Genomic DNA, 23,500 nt, shown 5'->3' on the forward strand with positions numbered 1-23,500 from the left:
TAAACAGTTTACTACAGTTACTGAAGTCCCATTTATATATCTGGACATTGTAGCCACATCTCCTCCTAACCACTTGCTTACCGAGGCAATTTTGACATTTTCCACAAATTAAAAAATCTGGAGTTTTTTTCTGTTAGAAAACTACTTTGAACTCCCAAACTCCCGCACATTTGTAGCCATGGTCAAGCTCAGTGGTGAGTATGGGGACTAACCCCTCCTGCCCTGTGCCTTTTACAACCAATACTATGCCAGATTGCCAAACATATATTTTTTTCATCCTAGGTACAGTGTTACACACCCCTGAAGAGCGAGCTGGATCTTGCGAAACTAGGCTAGTCTGGTAGTACTATGCCCATGTATCCTGTCCACTATTATACTTGTGTACTAATATTTACTGTCTATGTATTGTTTCAATTGGCAATTGTTGGTGTTATGTATGTAACAATGTTACTTTACGCATGTAAACAATTTTACTTGAAAAAATTATATATACTATACAATTACTGTTATTTTTACTGGCGGAAACGTTACCCACTTCATTTAAAGTCCCAGGGCGAATCTTTTTGTTTTGACTTTATATAACAGGGATGGAAGTGGGTCACTGGGGACACCAGACCTTTCCTCTTTTTTCTCTGCAAACAGACAAACTTTTCGGCAACAAAAAGTCTGATGGTGCAAAGTCCGACCGTGTGTACAGAAATCCAACGGAAGTTTGTCCAAAGTACAAACACACATGCCCAGAATCAATGTTAAAATCAACCAACAATAGCAGAAGTTGACCAAAGGGTGGCGGTAAAGAGCAGAAAAACCACATGATGTTGGGAAAGTTTGCAGAAAAGTCCTGCTGTGTGTATGCTATGGGTGTGCCCGGCCAACTCCCTTCAGACAAAAATCCACGGAAAAGTTTGTTTGAAGTCCAATCGTGTGTATGAGGCTTTAGCCTGTGACTGGACAGTAAAAGAGGAATCAGCAGACTGATGAGCTAAATATAACATTTCCGTGGTATACTGGGGTTTGAAGACCTTATACTAACCTTTACCTATACCACAGACCTATCTCCTGTTTTACGCACCAATTACCAGACAACCAACTGCAACAGAAGTATACCTGAGCTTTGTAATGTTGGCAAGAAAGACAGTATGTTTCAACATACTTGCTTTTTACAATGTGAATTTTACCCATCACACAAAACATCTGTATGGACTTCATGGTGACATTGCTACAGCTGGTGACAATATAACATGAATAATGACAAACTCTGTGCTGCTATTATTCCTTGGAAAATGTTAAGTATGCAGTAAATCCCTGCATGACTGCGTAGAGGTGGCTAGAAACTACTAATAGGATTTAGAGGATTAAGGCGCAAACGACCTTAAATATGAAATAAAAAGCAAATTGGGATCCAGCTATTTCCAATTGCCATAATAAACATAACTTGGTACTATTAGCAAGAATAATTGTATCCCCTTGACGCCAAAACAACATATATATGCAGTTCCACTGCATTTGCTTTTTGTCTGTTGGGCCGCATATATGCATATCTCTCTTTGTGCTGGGAGCGCGTGCCCAGCATAGAGGCCAGGGTCTCCCTGAGAGCCTGTACTGACGACCGAGACCCGGGGCTCCCGATTATGGGCCACCTGGTTACTGCGGTAGCCTTTGATTGGCTACCATAGTGATCAGTCACTGTGAAGCCTACCCCTGTGTTTTTCTCTCTGTGAATGGAAAGAAAAGATACAATGTTTTTTTCTCTCTCCTTGTAGAGAGAAAAAAAAGTGTGTGTAAAAAAATAAAAATAAATTAATAATAATAAAAAATACATAGATCAAAGTTTGATTTAGTTCAGTGCCAGGGTTAGTTTTAGGGTCAAGTAAGTGTTCAAGGTCAGTATATTTTGGTTGGGATTTTTATTAGGATCAGTGTTTTAGGTAGGACAACCCCCCCCCCCCCCCCCCAAATGCGCACTATTGTTTCTGGGCTGTACTACGGGTACAAACAACAAATAACATAACATACACATATGTGGTATTGCTGAGATTGTCAGGAGCAGGATAACTTATTTTGGGTTCTCCTTTGAAAGTAGGTTGTGGTAACAAGAAATATACAGCTACATTTTCACTATTTTGGGACAGTTTTCCTTTGATTACATTTTTTTTTAAATAATCAGAAGATTTCCATAACCATTTACTACCAAATAAAAGCACAGTTTTTCCTGAAAAAAATCCAGGGTATAATCCTGGGTGCACAAAGTAGTTGTGATTATATGTACAGTTTTACTAACACATGTCAAAATTGCAAAAGTGTGCTTAGGCATTAAGATTTGTTTTACCCTAAGGCCCCTTTCACACTGAGGAGTTTTTCAGGCGGTATAGCGCTAAAAATAGTGCCTAAATACCTAAAACAATGGGAAACGGCGGTTATACTGCCTGCAATGCGCCTCTGCAGAGGTGCATTGCGGGTGGTATTAACCCTTTTTCGGCCGCTAGTGGGGGTTAATACTGCACCGCTAGCGGCCGAATCCCGCGGCAATTACGACGGTATAACGCCGCTATTTTTAGCAGCGCTATACCGCCACCGCACCTCCCGCCCAGTGTGAAAGGGGCCTTAGGCATGAACAAGAGGTTTAAGAGTTGCTTGCCAAGAGTGACCATACATGGCAGATATTTCCTGAGAATGAGGGGAAATATCGGACCATCCATGAATGAGGTGGAAAAACTACCGGAATTGTATCCCAATTTTACCCAAGTAAAATGCAGCAATGTACATGGATGATTTTCTATGCTTCACAGTAAAGAACAGGCTCACACACAGTTTTTCCAAAAATTAGAAAAATGACCCTGCGAGATAAAAGCACCTGATGATGTAAAAGAAACAGAGAAAGAGCGTACTCACTTTAATTACTGGAGGGGGCAGCGGGAAAAGTCTCTTGTTTTCTGTGAAATCCTCAATGCGCAGCGTAGCAGACATAATAACTAATTTTAAAGGGTTCCCTTTCTGTTAAGAAACAAAATATCAATTAGAAAATGACTGCTACCTTTAAACAGATGTTTAAGGTAACAAAGTGTTAAAGTTAGACAGTTCAGTGGATCTATCCAAAAATGTAATATATTGTTGCCCACCAGTTCTTAGATATGGGGGCCAAATTAGTTTCCTTTTTTCTCTTTATTTCCACCTGGTGATCCTTCCAGTTACACACTTCCTGTCCTAAAGTGACAACACTCACTCTGTAGCATTGTCAAACTATGACAAGAAGTGTGTAAGGACTACAGAGTATTCCCTTCCTTTTACGTAGTCCTAACATACACCTGATAACATTGTAAAATGCACAGGACAGCATTTGATTTCTGACAGGATCAACAAGTTTCTTTTGCATGTATGGAACATAGGATAAAATGTTTTCAATTGTATATTTAACAGATCAAAAGAAAGCAAGAGAAATTCATCATTACATAGACTTTAAGTAGGACCAAGGTCTCCTTTGATTTGCATTTTTAAAAAGCCATAATTAGAGGGCTTCGGGGTGATCAGCTTTTTCACATAATTCTGCGGTTCACGGTCACCCCCCTTTCATGCTTCAGTGGGTGTGGATGAGACTACGAAACACACACCTGCATTTTTACAAAACCAGATTCAGGGCCATTCTGCAGATAAAGATACAGTGGAACCTCGGTTTACGAGTAACTCAGTTAACAAGCTTTTGAAAGAGGAGCAACTTTTTTTAAATAATTGTTGTCTCGCAAAACGCGCAGAATTTAAGCTAATGGGGCCTGCAGTACTGCATTTGGCCCAAGGTGGGGGCGCTGATCGCCGCCGCTGGGAAATGCATGAAAAGGCCAGAGTACAGCTCGGCTGACCTCAGAAAATCTTGTGAACAAAGTCTTTCCGAGGTTTGCGGAGGTTAGCCAAAGTGTCTTAGGCCTTTTCGGCTGTTACCGAGGCTCTCCAGCGCACCGGTCTCTGGCCGCATGCGGTATTGCATGCCATTGAAGTCAATGCGGAACTAATTATTTTTGTTTCCATTTACTTCAATGGGGATACTCGCTTTGATATGAGAGTACTTTGGATTACAAACATACTCCTGGAACGGATTATACTCGTAATCCAAGGTTCCCTATTGGGTGTGTCAGAACATTTGGGGTTAAAAGAATACATATAAAGTTGCACAAGTATATTTTTCTATTGTTCCTATCCATTTATATATGATGAACAATACTAAAGCCATTTTGGATCTTATTCTCTCTCTAAGAGGTTAATCTCAAGTCAAAGATCTATACAGCGGTTTTCTGCCTTACAAGAAGGCCTTGTTTTTCTGTATCTTTATCCCAGACCATAAATTAGAAGTTTTGACATCTGTAGATAAGGGTCTGATGAAAACAAGCTGTTACAAACATAGCATGGTCTTTGTACTATGAGAACAAAAGAGCTTATTCACAATACTGGTGGGAATATATATATATATATATATATATATATATATATATATATATATAAAATTATATATCTTAATTGTTTCTTTATAATACCTTCACAAAATATCTATGTACTAATCATATATCCATATATATATACCTGTTCATCACATAGACAAAAGTAGGCTCCCAAGTATAAGATCCTATAATGGCTTAACAGTATTAGAATTTGCCAAGGTAAATATTCCGGTATCAGTTCAAAGGAACCTCCCAGACCATTTGCGTGACCATAAAACCTTATCTTAATCATAAATTTAAGAGTTGACGAGATGTCTGGGTTGAATGTAATTTCTTTGACACTGTTTAGCAAGTAATGGTGTTATACCTAGCCGGGGGTCAAAGGGGACCGTATATCATTCCTGACCATGAATGACCCTAAAACTAGGAATTATTCCTTTAGGCACCACTGCCCCCTACAGGGTAATATCGGCATGGTTCAAGATGGTCAACCACCAAAACATATTGTCATGTGACATCGCCAGTCATGTGATAGGGAAATACACACCCACTTCTTTGGGGACATATAAAAGTGATTACACAAGACAGGAGATGGGATCTCTAAAAAAAAGTCTGTGGGAGAGAGATGGCCAAGCTGAGCTCAGGAGGGCTGATGGCTGGAGCTGCTCCGATTTCTGATCTCTGAAGGAAGCTGGAAGGCAGAGATTTGACCGCAAAGATGTAGGGGAATGAAGAGGGACCCAGATAGGACTTTCACTTCTCAAACAGACAGAGCTCTTAATTACTGGTAATGTATAATTTTGATTATTAACCTTTCGTAGGTTTTTCACATACACTCCACTAAGACCATTTAAATATACTTGGCAAAGATAATTTGGAAGTTGATTATGTCTAACTGCAGCATGAGATAATTGTATTCCAAATATTAGGAGACATAAGCGCGTTACGTTTGTCTTTAAAAAGCCAAGCGCCAACAATAGTGGTTTTAGAGTGAGGGCGTATGTGAAGATATATCCTAGCCAAATTTAACAAAAGCTTGTGTACAATATAACATTTGTTATGTACACGTATATAATAAGTAGTAGCAAGATATCTGTTTGATATTGAGAAGAAATAACACAAGGTCAAATTACAAGCCACCAAGTTTTTAAATACACCAGGATGATTTAAATAAGAGCTATGAATATACCTTGTCATATAATGTAAATATTATCGGAACATTCAAACATCATATATCTCTGATTGTAGAAGCATATCGTATTTTAAATATTCATTTGTACTGCTTGTCCTCAAAATAGCACGGATAAAAGAATTTTGATATCTTGTATTGTAGGAAAATTGTATATCTCCCAAAGCACAGATTTACATATTTTCATAAATACAATAATATTTTATAGTTCAGAATAAACATTCTGACGGTATATGTAGGCTATATGCCGAGATACGTCAATGGTTCTGACAGGTGCAAAAGTAGAATGTAAAAATAAATTCAACTTGGCTGTATTCCTTGAGGGCTCAGTCACACTATGACCTTGTTTATACTTGCGGCACTTTCCTGAAAAGCATTTTGCATTTAGAACACTCTTCACAGAGAATTTCACAGGCAAGGAGGAGTTGATATATCTCCTCCTCACCTCCTGTTTTAATCCCCTAAATGATGGACTACCACGCTGTAGTGCGCCCCCATTCATTTGAATAGGTTGCGTTTGGCAGGCACTAGTGCTCACCAAACATGATAGGGGGTACGATTCCTGCTGCAGCCATGAAGCAATGCATTGTGGCATGTGTACATCCCCACTGCTGCCTTTACAGCTAAAGAGGGAGTAGTTGAGGCATGACTGGCTGCCCATTATGCTTTTACTTTGCAGGGGAAAAAAAGAGGGAGTAAAATCCATCAGGGTTTACTTCCTCGTTAAGCTTTGACCAAAAAAACTTGGGAGGCGGATTGGTTTCTATGCAGAGCTGCACCAGATTTTGCACTCTCCAGTTTTAGTAAATCAACCCCTAATAGTCACCCTATAGTAGCTAAAAAGGCTGCTTCTAACTTCCTAACACAATTCTGCTAATACACAAGATTGGATTGTTCTTACTCTTTACAGTAATAGGAGAAAGCAAGATAGAACCAAAAGTAACCTTTGTCCGAAGAGGAACAATGCGCGATAAGAGGCCGATTAGAATATCAGTGTAAACACTCCTCTCATGAGCTTCATCAATTATTATCACTTTGTACTTGCTTAATAGGAAATCCTGAAACAGAACAAAAACAATGAATTAAATATTAGCACTCATGATAAATACTTGTAGAATGTAATCTATAAAGAAAATTATTTCAAAGCGACCCCCCACCTCCAAAAAAACATCCACATACAACTGCGCATGCTGGACAGTAAACACGTGATATGCAAAATATACCTAATTTCAGAAAACATACAAATTAATTTCTATACTTCTGGCTTTTCAAAGTGACGTAGCCAGTGACTCCCAGCTGCCCTCTCACCAGTGCAGGGAGCACTTGAGTAAACTAAAGATCTTGGGGGGGGGGATGAGGAGCATGGCAACATAAAATCAAAAAGAGGCAGCCCTATTTGTAAAGGTTTTCTTTAGGACTGACCAGTAAGTTTATATATACAGTATAGATGGGTACTTTTGGTTAACCACAATTCCAGTCACAGCTATTATTTATACATTAATATACTGAACCAAGAGATGCAATGCCCACTCTGATGCCAGTAGAACATACAAAAGCTGGATTTTTGGGAAATGTTGCCATTTGACAGACTGGCAAAAGCTCAGTTCACCAAGATGTAAAGCATGACCTGTATGCTTTGCATTGTTGGGAATGTCATATAGAGGGTAGGCAGACTCAGCTGGTCATCAGGAAGCCTAGTCCTAGAAAAACACCTTGACTTTTACCTATGCAAGTGGGATCCACAAGAGAGAACAGTCGAAATATTATCAAAGTAAACCCATGGGTATAAGAACTATGGGCCAGATCCACAAAAGGGATACGCAGGCGTATCTGCTGATACGCCGTCGTATCCCTGTTTCTATCTATGCGGCTGATTCATAGAATCAGTTACGCATAGATATTCCTAAGATCCGGCAGGTGTAATAGTTTTACACTGTCGGATCTTAGGCCGCCGCTGGGGGCATTTCTCGTCGAGACTGCATCTCCCCATGGTAATACATTAAAACCTGGCCTGTTAGTGGGCCCTGTAGGGCAGGGTTGATGACCACTGGTATACAAGACCAAGTTACAGTGTATATCCAGCTTAAACCCTTAGCGACCACCCCATTCACATATAATGCGGCAGCGGGTCCGGGGCGCGCACGCACTCTGCTGGGGACCCACTCCCACTGTGATTGGACACAGTTCGGGAAAAAGGCAGAACTGTGGTCTGCCTATGTAAACAAGACAGACCGCCGTTCTGTGAGAGGGGAAAGTGCGGATCCTGTGTTCCTACAAAGCAGGAAAACAGTTATTTACATTCCCACAGTCAAAGCACCCCCCACACAGTTAGTAATCACTCCCAGGGAACACAGTTAACCCTTTGATTGTCCTTGTTAACCCCTTCCCTGCCAGTGCCATTAGTACAGTAACAGTGCATATTTTTTTAGCATTGATCACTGTATTACTGTTACTGGTCCCCAAAAAAGGTCAAAAGTGTCAGGTGTCCAATTTTTTGGCCACAATTTCGCAGTCCCGATATAAGTCGCTGATCGCCGCCATTGCGAGTAAAAAATAAAAATATACCAGTTTGTAGATGCTATAACTTTTGTGCAAACCAATCAATATACACGTATTAGTATTTTTTACCAAAAATATGTAGCAGAATACATATTGGCCTAAATTGATGAAGAAATTAGATTTCTTACATTTGTTTATTGGGAATGTTTTCTAGCAGAAAGTAAAAAAAAACGTATTTTCTTTTTTTTTTTCAAAATTGTTGGTCTTTTTTTGTATATAGCGCAAAAAATAATAACCGCAAAGGTGATCAAAATACCACCAAAATAAATCTCTATTTGTAGGGAAAAAAATACAAATATTATTCAGGTACAGCATTGCACGACCACGCAACTGTCAGTTAAAAGCGGAGTTCCGCCCGCCCCATTAAAAATTAAAAAAGTCAGCAGCTACACATACTGTATCTGCTGACTTTTAACATTAGGACACTTATCTGTCCTGGAGTCCAGCGATGTCGGCACCACAGCCGATGTTTGCATTGGCTGGTCGGGTGCTGCCACCGCCATTGCAGGTAAGGGAACCTGGCAGTGTAGCCCTTTGCCTTCACAGCCAGGTCCCTACTGCGCATGTGCAAAGCGCGCTGAGCTCTTTCACTGGCCCGGCAGGAGTGAGGAGGAGCCGAGCTGCTGTGGCCTGGTCTCCCGGAAGTGGGGAAAGGGTACCTGTAAAAAACAGGCACCAGCTCCCCCCGAAGGGTGCCAAATGTGGCACCGGAGGGGGGAGAAATCAGATAAGCGGATGTTCCACTTTTGGGTATCACAAAAAATGGCCTGGTCATGAAGGGGAGTAAATCTTCCGGAGCTGAAGTAGTTAAACATGTTTCTTAATTTATATGTTTTGGGGAAGGTTGGGTTCTTACTGCTATTCAGGGCTCTGAGAAATGTTCCCCAACAGTCACAGTGACAACTTTCACCAGACAAGAAAATGAAGGAAAACACATAACAAGCTGACAAAGTTCTATCTTTCCTCATGTTAAAAAAAAAGAAGAAGAAAAACACTGTTTGGCTGAACATACATCATAAAGCAGACTTCTGTATATTGGATCTAAAATGAATCCATACTGCAGACTTAAAAGCATACATACGTATTTTAAATTACAATATGCAAGAACCAGCAAGTCCAATGTACAGCAATCTCAAAGACTAACTTCACCTTTTGCACCCATAACCCAAACTTTGACAGAATGTGTGTTTTTTTCACCTTCGATGTCAGTTTTGATATTTGTGCGGCAATGCTGCGTGATTTATTCACAAAGATTTGTGAATGAATGAACGATAAGTCCCATCTTCCACTGCGGCAGACAAACTTTTTGTTTTCAAGAGAACGTGATTTTGGTGGTAACCACATCTGTAATCTATTGGAACATCCTCCACAACGGAAGTCCTTACCTTGATGCGGACAGTGAGGTGGAGAAAGTCTGCAGGAGCCTGGCATTGCACCCGCAAACTACTGAACGTGGCTGCAATGTTTTGAAAATATTATTTGCATTTTTTGTTTTTCAATAAAATATACAGGTATGTGTATTTTTTTTTTTTAAAGTGGACTTCTCATTTGAAGAAGACCTCAAGTAAGCACTATAGTCACCCAAATGGGCAACAATCTCAAAAACCTTACCAGGATTGTAAACCTTTACATATACCCAGTGAACAGACAAATGTTCTCAGGTGATACACAGAGATTAAACCAATCCTTTTACAGAAGTTGTACCTGTCTGTCTGCAGTCTTCTCTTCTCTACATATGTTCAAAATGCAAAACTTATAAGCTTCTCAGAGTTCAGAAAAAAGGGGGTGAAGAACGGAAATTACACTCTGCAGAGCTCAGTAAAGAGAGGTCTGAGAGCTCATTGGACGGAAGGCACTCCCCCTCCACACAGGAACAGAGCTGAAGCTGTCAATCAGCTGGAGCTCCCTCCCCTGTCACTGTTTTTTCTCTGTGTTACGGAACACTGCCAGAAGTGATTCATGCTTATAAAAGAAACAGAGCAGCAGACAAAAATTACACTTGGTGATTTAAATTGAGACAATTACATACTATAGAGCAGGGGTCTCCAAACTGCGGCCCGATGGCCAGATGTGGCCCTTTGTTAGCCTTTATGCGGCCCTTGGGGCACTATTCCTCCAACTGATATGAGGCACTATTCCTTCCACTGACACCAACAAGGGGGCACTAGTTCTTCTGCTAATATCAATGATGGGATACTATACCTCCTACTAATAGGGGCCCTACTCCTTTTCCTACTGACCACCAACCCTGAGGCCACATTCATTCTTACTAGTGCTGGGCCCGGGACATATTCTGCACCCACTGGCCACAATCCGGCCCTTTCTAAAGGCTGAGGGACAATAAAGTGGCCCTTTTTTTAAATGTTTAAAGACCCCTGCTATAGAGGGATGTACTTTAATCATATTTCATGTCTGAGGTTTACAATCACTTTAATGCAGATGAAACAAATCTTTGGACTAGAGACGATCTTCAAAGTTTTTTTTACACTTTCGCGGCCACATTGGACGCCTACTTTATATGTTTGTTACACGTTTCCATTTACAGTATAGCATAAACTAGAAATATTTAAAAAAATTATTTTATTTGCTGAAATATTTTGTAAAATCTTACATAGTTTTCCCCTTCTATGTGACATTAAGGAGGAATTAGGTTTACCATAACCAACATTTTGTATTGTGTATTCAACCTGCCTATACAGTCTTATGTAAAAAACTGCTCTAAAGAAACTAGACGGATACGATTTTTTTAAATAACTTTCAGGCATGCTGTGTGAATGGGAACACAAATATATAGTGGGAGTTTCTCACTAATGGCTGCAAAGACAAAAAAATAAAAAGGTTTCAAAATAGCATCATACTTTTCTGGAGGGCGAATTAGCCATTTGACTTCTGTGATCTGCATAATCTAGAAGAAACATAGCAGTGGATACATGGGACTAATTAAAATCACCTTTTGGATTTCTTTCAGCAGGACACCGTCTGTCATAAACTTTATTTTGGTCTCAGAAGAGACATTCCCTTCATACCGGATTTGATAAGAGATCACACTTTAAAATAAAAAATAAAATAAAAAATGCTGTTAATACATGTGTAAAAAAATACATTTCCAAAGTTTCTCAAAAGAGCGAAAAAGCTGCATATTTATTTTAGCCATGGTCAAGGGCATTGCATCTTCTGCAAGGTGGTTCTGGTCCCTGAAGGCGCGATCGCACCCCACTGCAACATCCAGCATCTCTTCCCATTGGCTGCCTGTCACAGCAATACACTTCAGAGACAATGGAAGCTGCCTATAGGTTCCTCTTTGGCTCGGACATGTCACATAACACAACACGTATGGGGGAGGGGGAGCCTGGGAGCAAAAACACCTCCCGGCATTTTGTCTGAGGTCTGCAAGTTTGGGAGGGAGGATGGAATTGTACTGAGGTACACAATGACTTGGGAAGGTAACAAAGATTTGAGCTACATCTTGTGCTACGAGGAGGGATTTAAGGTGAAGCAGAGATGATCTGTGCTGGAAAGAAGTGATTTGGGGCGGGAGGATTTGTGCCGGGAGGGTGATGTTGGAGAGAGAGAGAAGAGGACTTGTTTTGGGGGGTGTTGGTTTACACACCCCTGCACTTTTCCCTAGACCAGGGGTCTCAAACTGGCGGCCCTCCAGCTGTTGCGAAACTACAAGTCCCATCATGCCTCTGCCTATGGAAGTCATGCTTGGAACTGTCAGCCTTGCAATGCCTCATAGGACTTGTAGTTTCACAACAGCTGGAGGGCCACCAGTTTGAGACCCCTGCCCTAGACTATGGACGTTACACACCCCTGACTCTTCCCTAGACTATGCACATTACACACCCCTGACTCTTCCCCCCTAGACCAGGGGTCTCCAAACTGTGGCCCGAGGGCCAGATGTGGCCCTTTGCTAGCTTTTATTCGGCCCTTGGGGCACTAATCCTCCCACTGATATGAGGCGCTATTCCTCCCACTGACACCAAGGGGGCACTATCTCTTTCACTTATACCAACGATGGGATAATATTCCTCCTACTGATAGGGGCACTACTCCTCCTCCTACTGACCACCTGCCCTGAGGCCATATTTATTCTCACTGATGCTGGGCCCGGGACTTTTTCTGCGCCCAATGGCCACAATTCGGCCCTCCTAAATTCGGAAGGACAATAAACTGGCCCTTTGTTTGAAAAGTTTGGAGACCCCTGCCCTAGACTATGCACATTACACACCCCTGACTCTTCCCCTAGACTATGAACATTAAACACCCCTGACTCTTGCATTTTGTCCATTACATACTTCTGATGCCTGCACTCTGGGTATTACAAGCTGCTGCACTTTATGGGATATTATAGATAGGGGTATTTGTGGATAGGTATATGTTTTTATCATATTATTTTACCTAGTAGATATCCATACAACAGCTGAAAAGGTTGGGGGGGGGGGGGTAGGAAAGGGGTAGTGTAGATGCATATGCCAAGACAGTTAAAATTAAGACATGATAAAGAGAGGGTGAAGGTGTGCTTTCAGGTCAAAGCATAAATGTAAACAACCACTGAACTATTCAGAGAGAAGAACAGCCATATTTAAATGTAGTTGGAATTGCAGATATGTTTTATGAGTATAGTGACAACAGCAGCAAAAAGTGAAATAAAATCTAATAATTTGCACTCTCTTATATGTCCCTAACTGATGTACATCCCCTCTTGGTAGTACTGCATTTGTTATCATTCTTCTAGAGGAATCCAGAAGCCCCAAAATCTGAGGCACTCTAAAATGCAAATGCTAATTAAGCTCAGATGTCAGAGCATTCTAATGCCTCATTAATGGACCATCATTGTGATGGCCTCATTGACCAATAAGAAGGTGCTCTAAGCAATTGGGTAAAACATTAACTTGCCAAAAGGCGCACTGCATAACAGATTTCTGGTTTTAAAAATGTATGGTTGTTGGTCTGCCGGACCAAGCATTTGGATTTTTATGGTGCACTTTACAGCAGAATTTCTCAATCAGCGACATCCTGGAGTGCAGCAAGCAAAGGACCCAGTTTGCTCTGGCTTAGGGGAGGGGGCATCTGATCGGACGAAGAACTCTCATGTATGGAGAGGGGATGCTAACATTTGTAATTTTACACTAGGGTACCTTTAGATTTTGCATACTTTTAGAGCAGGGGTCTCAAACTGGTGGCCCTTCAGCTGTTGCAAAACTACAAGTCTCATCATGCCTCTGCCTGTGGGAGCCATGCTTGTAACACAGCCCTGCAATGCCTCATGGGACTTTTAATTTCGCAACAGCTGGAGGGCCACCAGTTTGAGACCCCTGTTTTAGAGGGTGCCACGACTTGAAGATGACTGAGAAACAGTGATCAATAGCAGTTATCTCCAAAATGTGGTCCTTTGCTTGCTTTTATTCGGCCCTTGGGGCACTATTCCTCACATTGAAATTAACAGTGCGGCATAATTCCTGCCACTGACAGTGGAACACCTTTCCTCCAACTGACACCAACAATGGGGGACTCTTCCTGCCCATAGACACCAATGATGGGGCATGGTTACTGACGCCAGGACATTTTCTACACCCACTGGCCACAGTCCGGACCCTCTAAAGCAGTGGTCTCCAAACTGTGGCCCACGGGCCAGATGTGGCCCTTTGCTTGGCTTTATCTGGCCCTTTGGTCACTAATCCGACAACTGATATGGGGCATCATTTATCCCACTATCAACAAGGTTGAGGCACCATTCCTTCCACTGACACCAGTGGTGGAGCATTTTTCCTTCCGCTGACACCAACGATGGGGGCACTATTACTTCTATTGACCCCAATGATTGGGCGCTATTACTCTCACCGGTACTAATGATGGGGCAATATCCCTCCTCCGACTAACCACACATGCTTTGTAATTATTTTTTACTCCTACTGACCACCAAGCCTGAGGAATTATATACTCCCGTTGACACTGGAGCATAGTCCAGCCCCAATGAAGTCTGAAGGACAGTATACTGGCCCTTTGCTTATTACGTTTTGGAGACCTTGGTCTAAACGGATAGCAAAGTGGCCCTTTGCTTAGAAAGTTTGGAGACCCCTGATAGTATCAGTACTTGCACTACTATTTAATCACCCAAGTCTTGACTTGCCGATTCACAATGACAATGATTCATTATATTATACTAACCTTTGAGGTAAGTTCATTTCTAGTGCCACTCTCTGTGACATGGTCACTGCTGCTACACGTCGTGGTTCAGTAACACCAATTATATCATTGCTACTATAAAGCAGAAGAAGAAGTCAGTAATAAATACGAACCATAGAGCCGCATAGTTACAGAGCAATAATCACTGTACACAGACACACATACCAGGATTGATGTAACTAGCTGAACAAAAAGGAATAACTGAAATTAGGAGTACACTGAACAAAACTGATGCTAAAGCCATAAGTGCAACATTTTAAATGGTGCTGGGACTGCTTTTTTATACTGAACTGGAAAGCATTGCAGTCTAAAGACATTCATATATACAGTATTATTTTTCTGGCACTTCACAAATGCTTGTGCTGTATAGATCTAATTTATTGGACAGCAAACCCTAAGACATTCTACTTCTAAGAACACTGCGCTAAAGGCGGACCCAGATTTCCTGTGTTATAGACTGCTGATGAAAGAACATACACTGCTGATTCCCTCAGTGGTCCGCTGGGTTCACAGAAATTGAATTTCAGCACCATGTTTGTGAAATAAGAATCTTTAAGTATCAATTTAAAAAGGGACACAAAAAATAAAGTCTGACTTTTAAGATAATTCCTGCTAGAGGTCACAGTCTGTGACCACATTGGGTACCTGCCCCCCCATACAACTCAACCCTGTATGTTCCATCTTCCATGCAATGGAACAGAAACTGCAATTTCAGAGGTAAAAATTGATTATAGTTTGTTAATATAAAAATAAGAAAACCCACCTTCCATATCCAGCTTCGTATAGAAACTGTGGCACCTGAGTCGTCTTTCCACTACCAGTCTCTCCACACAGAACTACAACAGGGTTTTCTTTTATGGCTTCCATAATGACTTGTTCCTCTGCTAAAATAGGAAGTTTTAACCTGGCCTCCTATATTTATAAAGAAAGTCTGAATTATGCAAAGATAACTTGAAAATATTAGATCATGATTAAAGACTGCTGAGCCTCTTTAGTGTTGATAAAGCAGAACACTACAGGGTTTGCATTGGACAACCCTCCAGACCCAGAGGACGCCATTTTTTGGGGAAATATGTCGGGTAGAGTGCGTGTAACATCACGTGCCGACAGGACAGGAGACGCCACGGCTAGCGTGTTTTACTTTTGATGCCGATTATATACTGCCTAAATGTAAGTGCAATTCTTGTTTTTAATAAAAGTAAATCTGGCTTTACTGCACTATGAGTTTTTCCCTGCTTATCATATGATGATATAAGAGCCGGTTTTAAAATAGACCATTGCATTCTACTGAGGAAGCATAGCATCACAATTTGGTTTTGTATGGGAGCTTCTCACCTAGAGACGGACTTCATGCTCTTTTGATGCCTGCAATTCCGGATCAACACAGTTTTTTTATTTTTAAAGACTCATTTCAGCACTGAGGACAGTTATCACCAGTATTTATACAAGGACCTTTTTAACCACTTCCATACCAGGCACTTACGCACCTTCCCGCCCAAGCCAATTTTCAGCTTTCAGCACTGTCGCACTTTGAATGGCAATTGCGCGGTCGTGCGACGTGGCTCCCAAACAAAATTGGCGTCCTTTTTTCCCCACAAATAGAGCTTTCTTTTGGTGGTATTTGATCACCTCTGCGAACTAAAAAAAGACTGAACATTTTGAAAAAAAATGAAGTTTTTATTTTTTTCTGTACATTTTTTTGTAAATAAGTACGTTTTCTCTTTCAATTACGGGCACTGATATGGCGGCACTGATGGACATCGATGAGGTAGTACTGACGGGCACAGATGAGGTGGCACTGATTGGCGGCGCTGGTATGCGGCACTGATGGGCACACATAGGCAGCACTGATGGGCACACATAGGCGGCACTGATGGGCACACATAGGCGGCACTGATGGGCACACATAGGCGGCACTGATGGGCACACATAGGCGGCACTGATGGGTGGCACTGATGGATACTTATGGGCACTGATAGGTGGGCACTGGGCATGGATGGGCACTGTGGGGTGGCACTGATGGACACTGTGGGGTGGTACTGATGGACATTGTGGGGCAGCACTAATCTACCCATGTTGCCAGTCAGTGCCCATTTGTGGGCACTGATTGGCATCTTTTTTTTTTTTTAAGACTTTTTTTTTTTTTTCAATGCTTTTTTTTATTTGCCCTTCACTGGTGGTCCGGGGTGGGCTTCCCTGGTGGTCAAGTGTGGCGATCCGAGGGGGGGCTGTCAGACGCGAGTGAGGAAGAGCCATCAACGGCTCTTCCTGTTTACATCGTGATCAGCCGTGATTGGACACGGCTGATCACGTGGTAAAGAGTCTCCGTCGGAGGCTCTTTACCGAGATCGGAGATGCAGGGTGTCAGACTGACACCCCGCATCACCGATCGCCGCGCACCCCCACGGGCGCGCGCGGCATGAAATCCTGCAGGACGTCCAGTCAGGATTTCAAAACCACTTCCCGGACGTAAATCGGCCATAGGCCGGGCGGCAAGTGGTTAATTAAGAGACTCTTTATGATTCTTTTTTTGGATTATTGACAACAACTGAATTTATTTGCATATTTTTAATTTATTGCTTGATTTGCACTATTGCTTTGTTGCACAATGGAGTTTATTTGCCAATGCTGGAGTGTGCAAAATCAGGCTCACTTCTGCATAGAAACCAATCAGCTTCCAGGTTTTATTGCCAAAGCTTAAAGCGGGGGTTCACCCTATCGACGAAAAAAAAAAATTTTTTTTTCTTTTACCATAAAATCAGGCATTGTAGCGCGAGCTACAGTATGCCTGTCCCGAATTTTTTACCCCCGTACTCACCTTGTACGCGTAGATCGAAGATACCGGGGAATGGGCGTGCCTATGGAGACGGAGGATGATTGACGGCTGGCTCTGGCGCGTCACGCTTCTCCGGAAATAGCCGAAATAGGCTTGGTCTTCACGACGCGTGCGCATAGCCTGTGCGCAGGCGCCGTGAAGAGCCGAGACCTACTCCGGCTGTCTTCGGGGAGCGTGACGTGCCAGAGCCGGCCGTCAATCACCCTCCCTCTTGCTAGGAACGCCCATTCCCCGCGGCAGACGGAATCGTCAATGCACGATATAACCGTGAGTACCGGGATAAAAAAATTAAGACCGGCATAGTGTAGCTCCCGCTACTATGCCGGATTTTATGCTGCAATGTTCTTAAGGAGGGTGAACTACCGCTTTAAATTGAGCAAGCTGAGGTTAGAAGCCGATTGGCTACAATGCCAAGCTGCACCACATTCTGAGTGTGCCAGCTTTAGTAAATCTACTACAATGTATTGCTTTTGTGGTTTATATATTGCTTAATAAAGTCTAGGATTGATTTGACTATTCATTATATGGGACAGTGCACTATTTTTTGTTTCAGAATGGTTTGCACAGTACAGTCATCTAGAAAGGTAGAGGAAATTGTTAGAGAAAATATCCAACAAGAGGGAGAAACAAAAGCGGGCATACATTACAATTCCATACATTACGGCAGGTGTAACGCAATCAATATAAAGAAAAGAACTGCCAAGAATAGTGCCAAAGACAGACAAACCAAATCCCTAAAAAGTTTATATATATATATATATATATATATATATATATATATATATATATATATATATATATATATATATATATATATATATTGAATAATGCAATTTAATCAAAAAAAAAAAGAATTCTCCAGATGTTTTTAACATTCATTAAAGCTGGGAATTAAAGTGGATGTAAACTCACTCATCCTTTCTAAACTACTGCCATAGTGGTGATCTATAAGGATATAGATTCATCCTGCATGTATCCTTACCTGTCAAATGTCTCCCCTCTGTCTGTTATGAGACCTAAAAAATTAAAGATTCTGTGGGATTCTGTTGTCCGGAGCTCGGTGGGTGGAGTCGTGATGTCAGTAGACTCCCCGCCCTCCTTTACACTCCCCTTCTCAACATGCAATTTACCCTGTGTATTTCTTACACTAAATTCTGCTATGATCACTAACATCCAGTCAAAACCCAGAAAAGTCAACACATGACTTCAGCATGCCCAATCATGCGGAGGTGTGGAACAGCCAATCCTAGGAGAGCCGCAGAAGAAAGGAGTGGGGGTGGGAATTAAAAAATAATGCCTGTCTCAGGCTAGTGCATGAGATATGTAAATCACCTGCCACTCACAGCAGGGGGGGGGGGAGAACAGACAGGGTTTTCTACATTTGTCTGCTTTATCGCTCTGAAAAAAGATAAGAGGATTGCTCAGAGTTGGATTAACTCTTTGTGGCAAGACTGGGCACAGATGATCTGAAATCCTATACTATACATTGAGCCAGCCCAAAAAAAATGGGTTTACATCCACTTTTTAAATTTACCCTTGCAGTTGACCTCCCCCCTGCAGGGGTTAAAGCCGTGTTAAACCCAAAACCAAATATTTAGTATATTGCACCTCACCAATCCTCAAAAGTGGTGGCTGTATTCGTTTTCTTTTTCAGGCTTTCCTTCCTCTGTTTTCACCTGGTGATTTGGCCAGGATCACAATTCCTGCCTTAGGCCTCGATTAGATGGAGGGATTACATCCATGCCCCATGCAAGGCCATGTTTACCGGTAAGGGAATGCACAGGTATTAGTTCCGCTGTTGCCTATTGCCAATAAAACATGGCCCTGCATGGGACACAGATGTAATTGGCCCGAGTTAATGAGGCCTTAGAAAATCTGCACTCTGGATAAAAAGAGCAACAGAGACACATCTGTACAGCTGCATTGTCAGTCTTGGGGCGAAGGTAGTGTAAGGCCCCATACAGACGACCGAACATGTCTGCTGAAACTGGTCCGCGGACCAGTTTCAGCAGACATGTTCGGTCGTCTGTACAGCCGAGCGGACAGGATTCCAGCGTACATTTGCCCGCCGGGCCTTTTTCGAGCGGGCAAATATTTCTAAACATGCTGGAATCCTGTCCGTCGGACATGTTCGGTCGTCTGTACAGACCTACCATACATGTCCGAGCGGCCGTCATCCCTCGCATATGTCGAATGACTTCAACGCATGCGTGGAAGCATTGAACTGCCAGGGCCGCGCACGTCGCCACGGCCTCGTCGCCGCGTATCGAGTACGCGCGGATTTCTGTATGATGGTGAGTACAGCCATCATACAGAAATCTCCGGGCAGACATGTATGCTGAAAACGGTCCGGCGGACCGTTTTCATCGTACATGTTTGCTCGTCTGTACGAGGCCTTAGACATACAAGCAGATTTAGTTAAATTAACGTATTGAAGCCAAACTCCAGCACGCACCTTATAAACAGTTACAGGAAATAGTTTTTTCCTTTTTGTGATAAAGGTTTACATAAAATGAATAGAAGCAGATTATTGCTAGCAACCCTGTCACTTGTAAATGGTTTGTCTCAACCCTTTTAACTGCTACATCTGCAGGACAGCTTCTTCTGTCCAAAAACAGACTTATTGGCTGGATCACCAGGTGGAAATAAAGGGTAAAAAGCCTAAAATAATGCAGCCAACACATCTAAGAACTGGTAATCTGTAAAATAATGCTTACTTTTGGGCTTACTACCACTGTATTTTAAAAAGACAGTATGTGAAAACATTGTGTATTACTTCCTCCCATACAACGCAACCCTGTATGTATCTTCCATGCTGTGGAAACAGAAACTAAAAAAGAAAAGTAATGCAGCCAACACATCTAAGAATTGGCAAGCTGCAATATAATAAATGTTTGCTGTTAGGTACCGCTTTAAATGCTTGTTTAGTCTAAGGATGTAGAGATAATGTGCATTACCCACCTTATTCTGTGCTCAAGGGCTATTCTCTGCCAAAAGCTCCAGGCAATAGGTATCCCTTAGTGTCATCATGTTCAGTTCAGGACTATGAACCTTGCATTGTATGCAAGAAGGCATGCATGTAACTGGGGTCAGGAGCTCCTTTGAGAGGCGACATCGCTGAACCAGTCACATGGATGGAGGGGCCCTGCTGGAGCAAGTACAGGCTACTAAAGGTACCCTTGACATAATTAAAGAATCGGTTACCTCAACAATTCATATTTCTGATATGTGCCTGCTGTACCATGTACTTGCATAAAAAAGTATCCTGCTCTCTTTGTATTGCTTCCTTAATGTGAAATCCCCAGTGTTCCTGCCAGTGCCTCTGCTTTCCTATTAAAAACTGACCACAACAGGCATGAGAGCACAGCGTGGCCAGTTCTCTAGCTAAGCTGAGAACTCAGCAAGCTCTCCTCCAATGATCAGACTTGACTTGACCCCACGTCCCCCTGGGGAGCTCAGTGTGCTGCAGTTTCTGCTCTTCCAGCTCTTATTCAGCTGAGAACAGAGATTATGTGATCACTTATAAAAAGGGAAATTAAAGTGTTTATGAGGGTTCTATTGTAAAAAAATAAAAATAATTATGAGGGTGTTTTTTTTATTTATATATATCTATACACAAATGGTTTGCCTTTTTATTTCTATTTTAAACTGAATGGGTTGTATCACAAGGTGAGGGTTTACATTTGCTTTAACCATCTCATTTCCAAGTAGGTGCAATGACATAAGACACAGATCCACAGATTTGGTTCTTGGTAGACCAAGGGTATGAGACGAAGCTTTGTCTAGTCTATGCATCTCACTAGTAATGACACCAATCTGTCCACTTGGTGCTCTTCAACAACACAAACCTATGTGCTACATTTTCTGTACTTTGATAGATTCCATCCAAGCCACATAAGCACAAAGTACTGTGTGTGCCTTAAGGAAGGACACCATGAAATATCAAAAAGAACCAAACAAACCTGAATTTCAGGAGTCCTGTCCACAGGGATAAAAACTGCTGGTTTTGATGATGGAGTTGCTGTTGGTTGCCTTTTAGCAGGAAGAGACTTGTCTTTTAGATGACAGTTTTGCAGGGGAGTTATAGCTACAGGCTTCACTGTGGAGTTTGCAATATCTGCATCCTTTTCCAGTTTATCCTTTACAGTGTCGTCATCCTCCTCCGCCTCCTCCTCACCAGAGCTGTTGGTGTGCTCAACATTATCAGACTCTTCATCAGAGTCTTCCTCAGACCGTCGTCTGCGCTTCTTATTGGCCCCACTGATGCTGCTTATGTATCCCTGAGATGGACCATCAGTATCATCGAAGGACCTACAAAAGAGTCACTGAAGAATGTCCTACATTACAATGTAAAATGCTCACCATTGCCTGGGGCATTTAAAACCCAAATTACTGCTTTTATTAACATATATGAGCGAGCTTACAATGGTATCAGAAATGTCATAGAGCTTCACCCCTTCACAACCAAAAATATGGCATTGTTCCAACTTATTGTCTGTCATCAGGTGTCTGAATCTATCAGCTATCCCATGATGTGAATGAGTGTTCAGCTGCTGAGTACAAGTCAGACATAGGGCATTTTCATTTCTCACGATAGCTTATAAAACCAGCTCTGCTTATTTGCCTCCTGCCCCCCTCCGCTGCCACATTTGGCACCTTTCAAAACCAGGTACCTAGTCCCACTGCCGGCTGACTCATCTGGAAGATTGGCCCCCTTCCTCTGGGCCAGTCACACAGCACAGCGCGCCTTACATGAGAGCCGTTTGAAAAATCGGCTCAGGTGAAGACACCGCTGGATTTGTGGACAGGTAAGTATCCTAATATTAAAAGTCAGCAGCTACAGTATTTTTAGCTGGTGACTTATTTTTTTTCTAAAGGAGCCTGGAGCTAAACATTAAGGCTATAACAGCAATGAGTGCACATTTGAAATCTTTTCTAGTAGCAACCAATCTAAAAGATTGCAAAAGAGGGAGTATGTAGATGGATGGCTATGCATAGCTCCAATTCTGAATTACTGTGAAGAAAGAAGAATGTGGGAATAGCCCTGAGCACCATCCCAGCCCTCCCTGCTGCTCTGCCATGTTGCTTCTATTATTAGAAATACATCAGAAAGTGAACAAAACTGTTCATCCAGAACAAATGTACCCACTCTCTACCTCTAACTTCATGGGCAGACCAGAATCTCATGACTTTTTTCCTGGTCTGTACATGGCAGGCTACACCTACAGAAAAGCAAAATAAAGATGACAAGGGTGGCAATATATACAAGTCCGCCAGAAAATCACGCATGACTTTAAAAAAAACAGCATATCTATTGATTCACAATTGTGATTAGTGTTAAACAAAAAAATATTTGATCAATAGTATTACCACAAAAAGAAGTATGTCGAACAGCTTACCGTTTGGTGGCGAATAGTCGATCACCTGTGCCCAATTTAGAGGTTGTATACAGCAGACTTAACTCTTTCTCTGAAGCTTGCACTTCACTTAGCTTACTGAGAATATCTGCTCTCTGCAAAAAAATAAGATAATGAACAGGAGCTCCTGGCTCTGGTAGAATAATGTTACAATTAAAAAGGTATTATTTACAACATGGGGCAAAACCCGAAACAACCCTCAAAATTAAACAGTTGTTAAGGTATCCAGGTACTGATACTTTATACAGTTACATTCGTCCCAGCTTGGACTCATCTAACTATGCATATACCATACCAGGTCAATGCCCCTGGAAGCTGGAAATCGCTGCAGTAGACACCACTACTCCAGTAATCTCTACTTGTTTCCAGGACCTGTGCTGCATTCTGAATACAGAAGGCCGGGCCATTTGGCACAGGTGCCAGTCACTGCCCCACCTCATTCAATCAGAAACGCTTTTAAATGTATTCAAAAATTGCAAACCATTCTCTGAATGGCGGCCCTGCCAAGCGCCCTCAGCACAGGTCCCAGAAGTAAGTGGAGATCACTGGAGTAGCAGTGTCCACTTCTGTGATTTCCAGGAGCATCGGCCAGGTATGGTGTATAGATAACTATGTATATAATATACAAACCCAGAATTTCCACCCAAAAGTGGATGCTCTGCTTATTGACACCTACCCCCCCCCCCCCTCCGGGGCTACATTTAGCACCTTTCGGGGGGAGCTGGTATCTGTTTTTGACAGATTCCTGTCCCCACTTCTGGGAGATCTCGCCGCGGTGCGATCACTCGGAAGTTCATTCGCCGCCGGGCCATTCAGACGGTGCAGAGCACTTTGCGCATGCGCAGTAGGGAACCGGCTGTGAAGCCGTAAAGGTTTCACTGCT

The 23,500-nt window shown here is 42.2% G+C and overlaps 1 protein-coding gene across 1 annotated transcript in view; it reads right to left on the reverse strand.

Annotated features, from left to right (window-relative positions):
* DHX37 (DEAH-box helicase 37) overlaps positions 1-23,500 on the reverse strand; it is a 78,384-nt gene that overhangs the window by 46,560 nt on the left and 8,324 nt on the right. Inside the window, exons 4-10 of the mRNA XM_040347364.1 lie at positions 22,600-22,712; positions 21,163-21,511; positions 15,128-15,276; positions 14,347-14,439; positions 11,126-11,222; positions 6,561-6,674; positions 2,893-2,994 (exon numbers count right to left, since the gene is read on the reverse strand). Coding sequence (XP_040203298.1) covers positions 2,893-2,994; positions 6,561-6,674; positions 11,126-11,222; positions 14,347-14,439; positions 15,128-15,276; positions 21,163-21,511; positions 22,600-22,712 — 1,017 coding nt within the window. The remainder of the gene's footprint in view (positions 1-2,892; positions 2,995-6,560; positions 6,675-11,125; positions 11,223-14,346; positions 14,440-15,127; positions 15,277-21,162; positions 21,512-22,599; positions 22,713-23,500) is intronic.

Source organism: Rana temporaria, chromosome 1 (assembly GCF_905171775.1).
Source record: "Rana temporaria chromosome 1, aRanTem1.1, whole genome shotgun sequence".
NCBI classification, from domain to species: domain Eukaryota; kingdom Metazoa; phylum Chordata; class Amphibia; order Anura; family Ranidae; genus Rana; species Rana temporaria.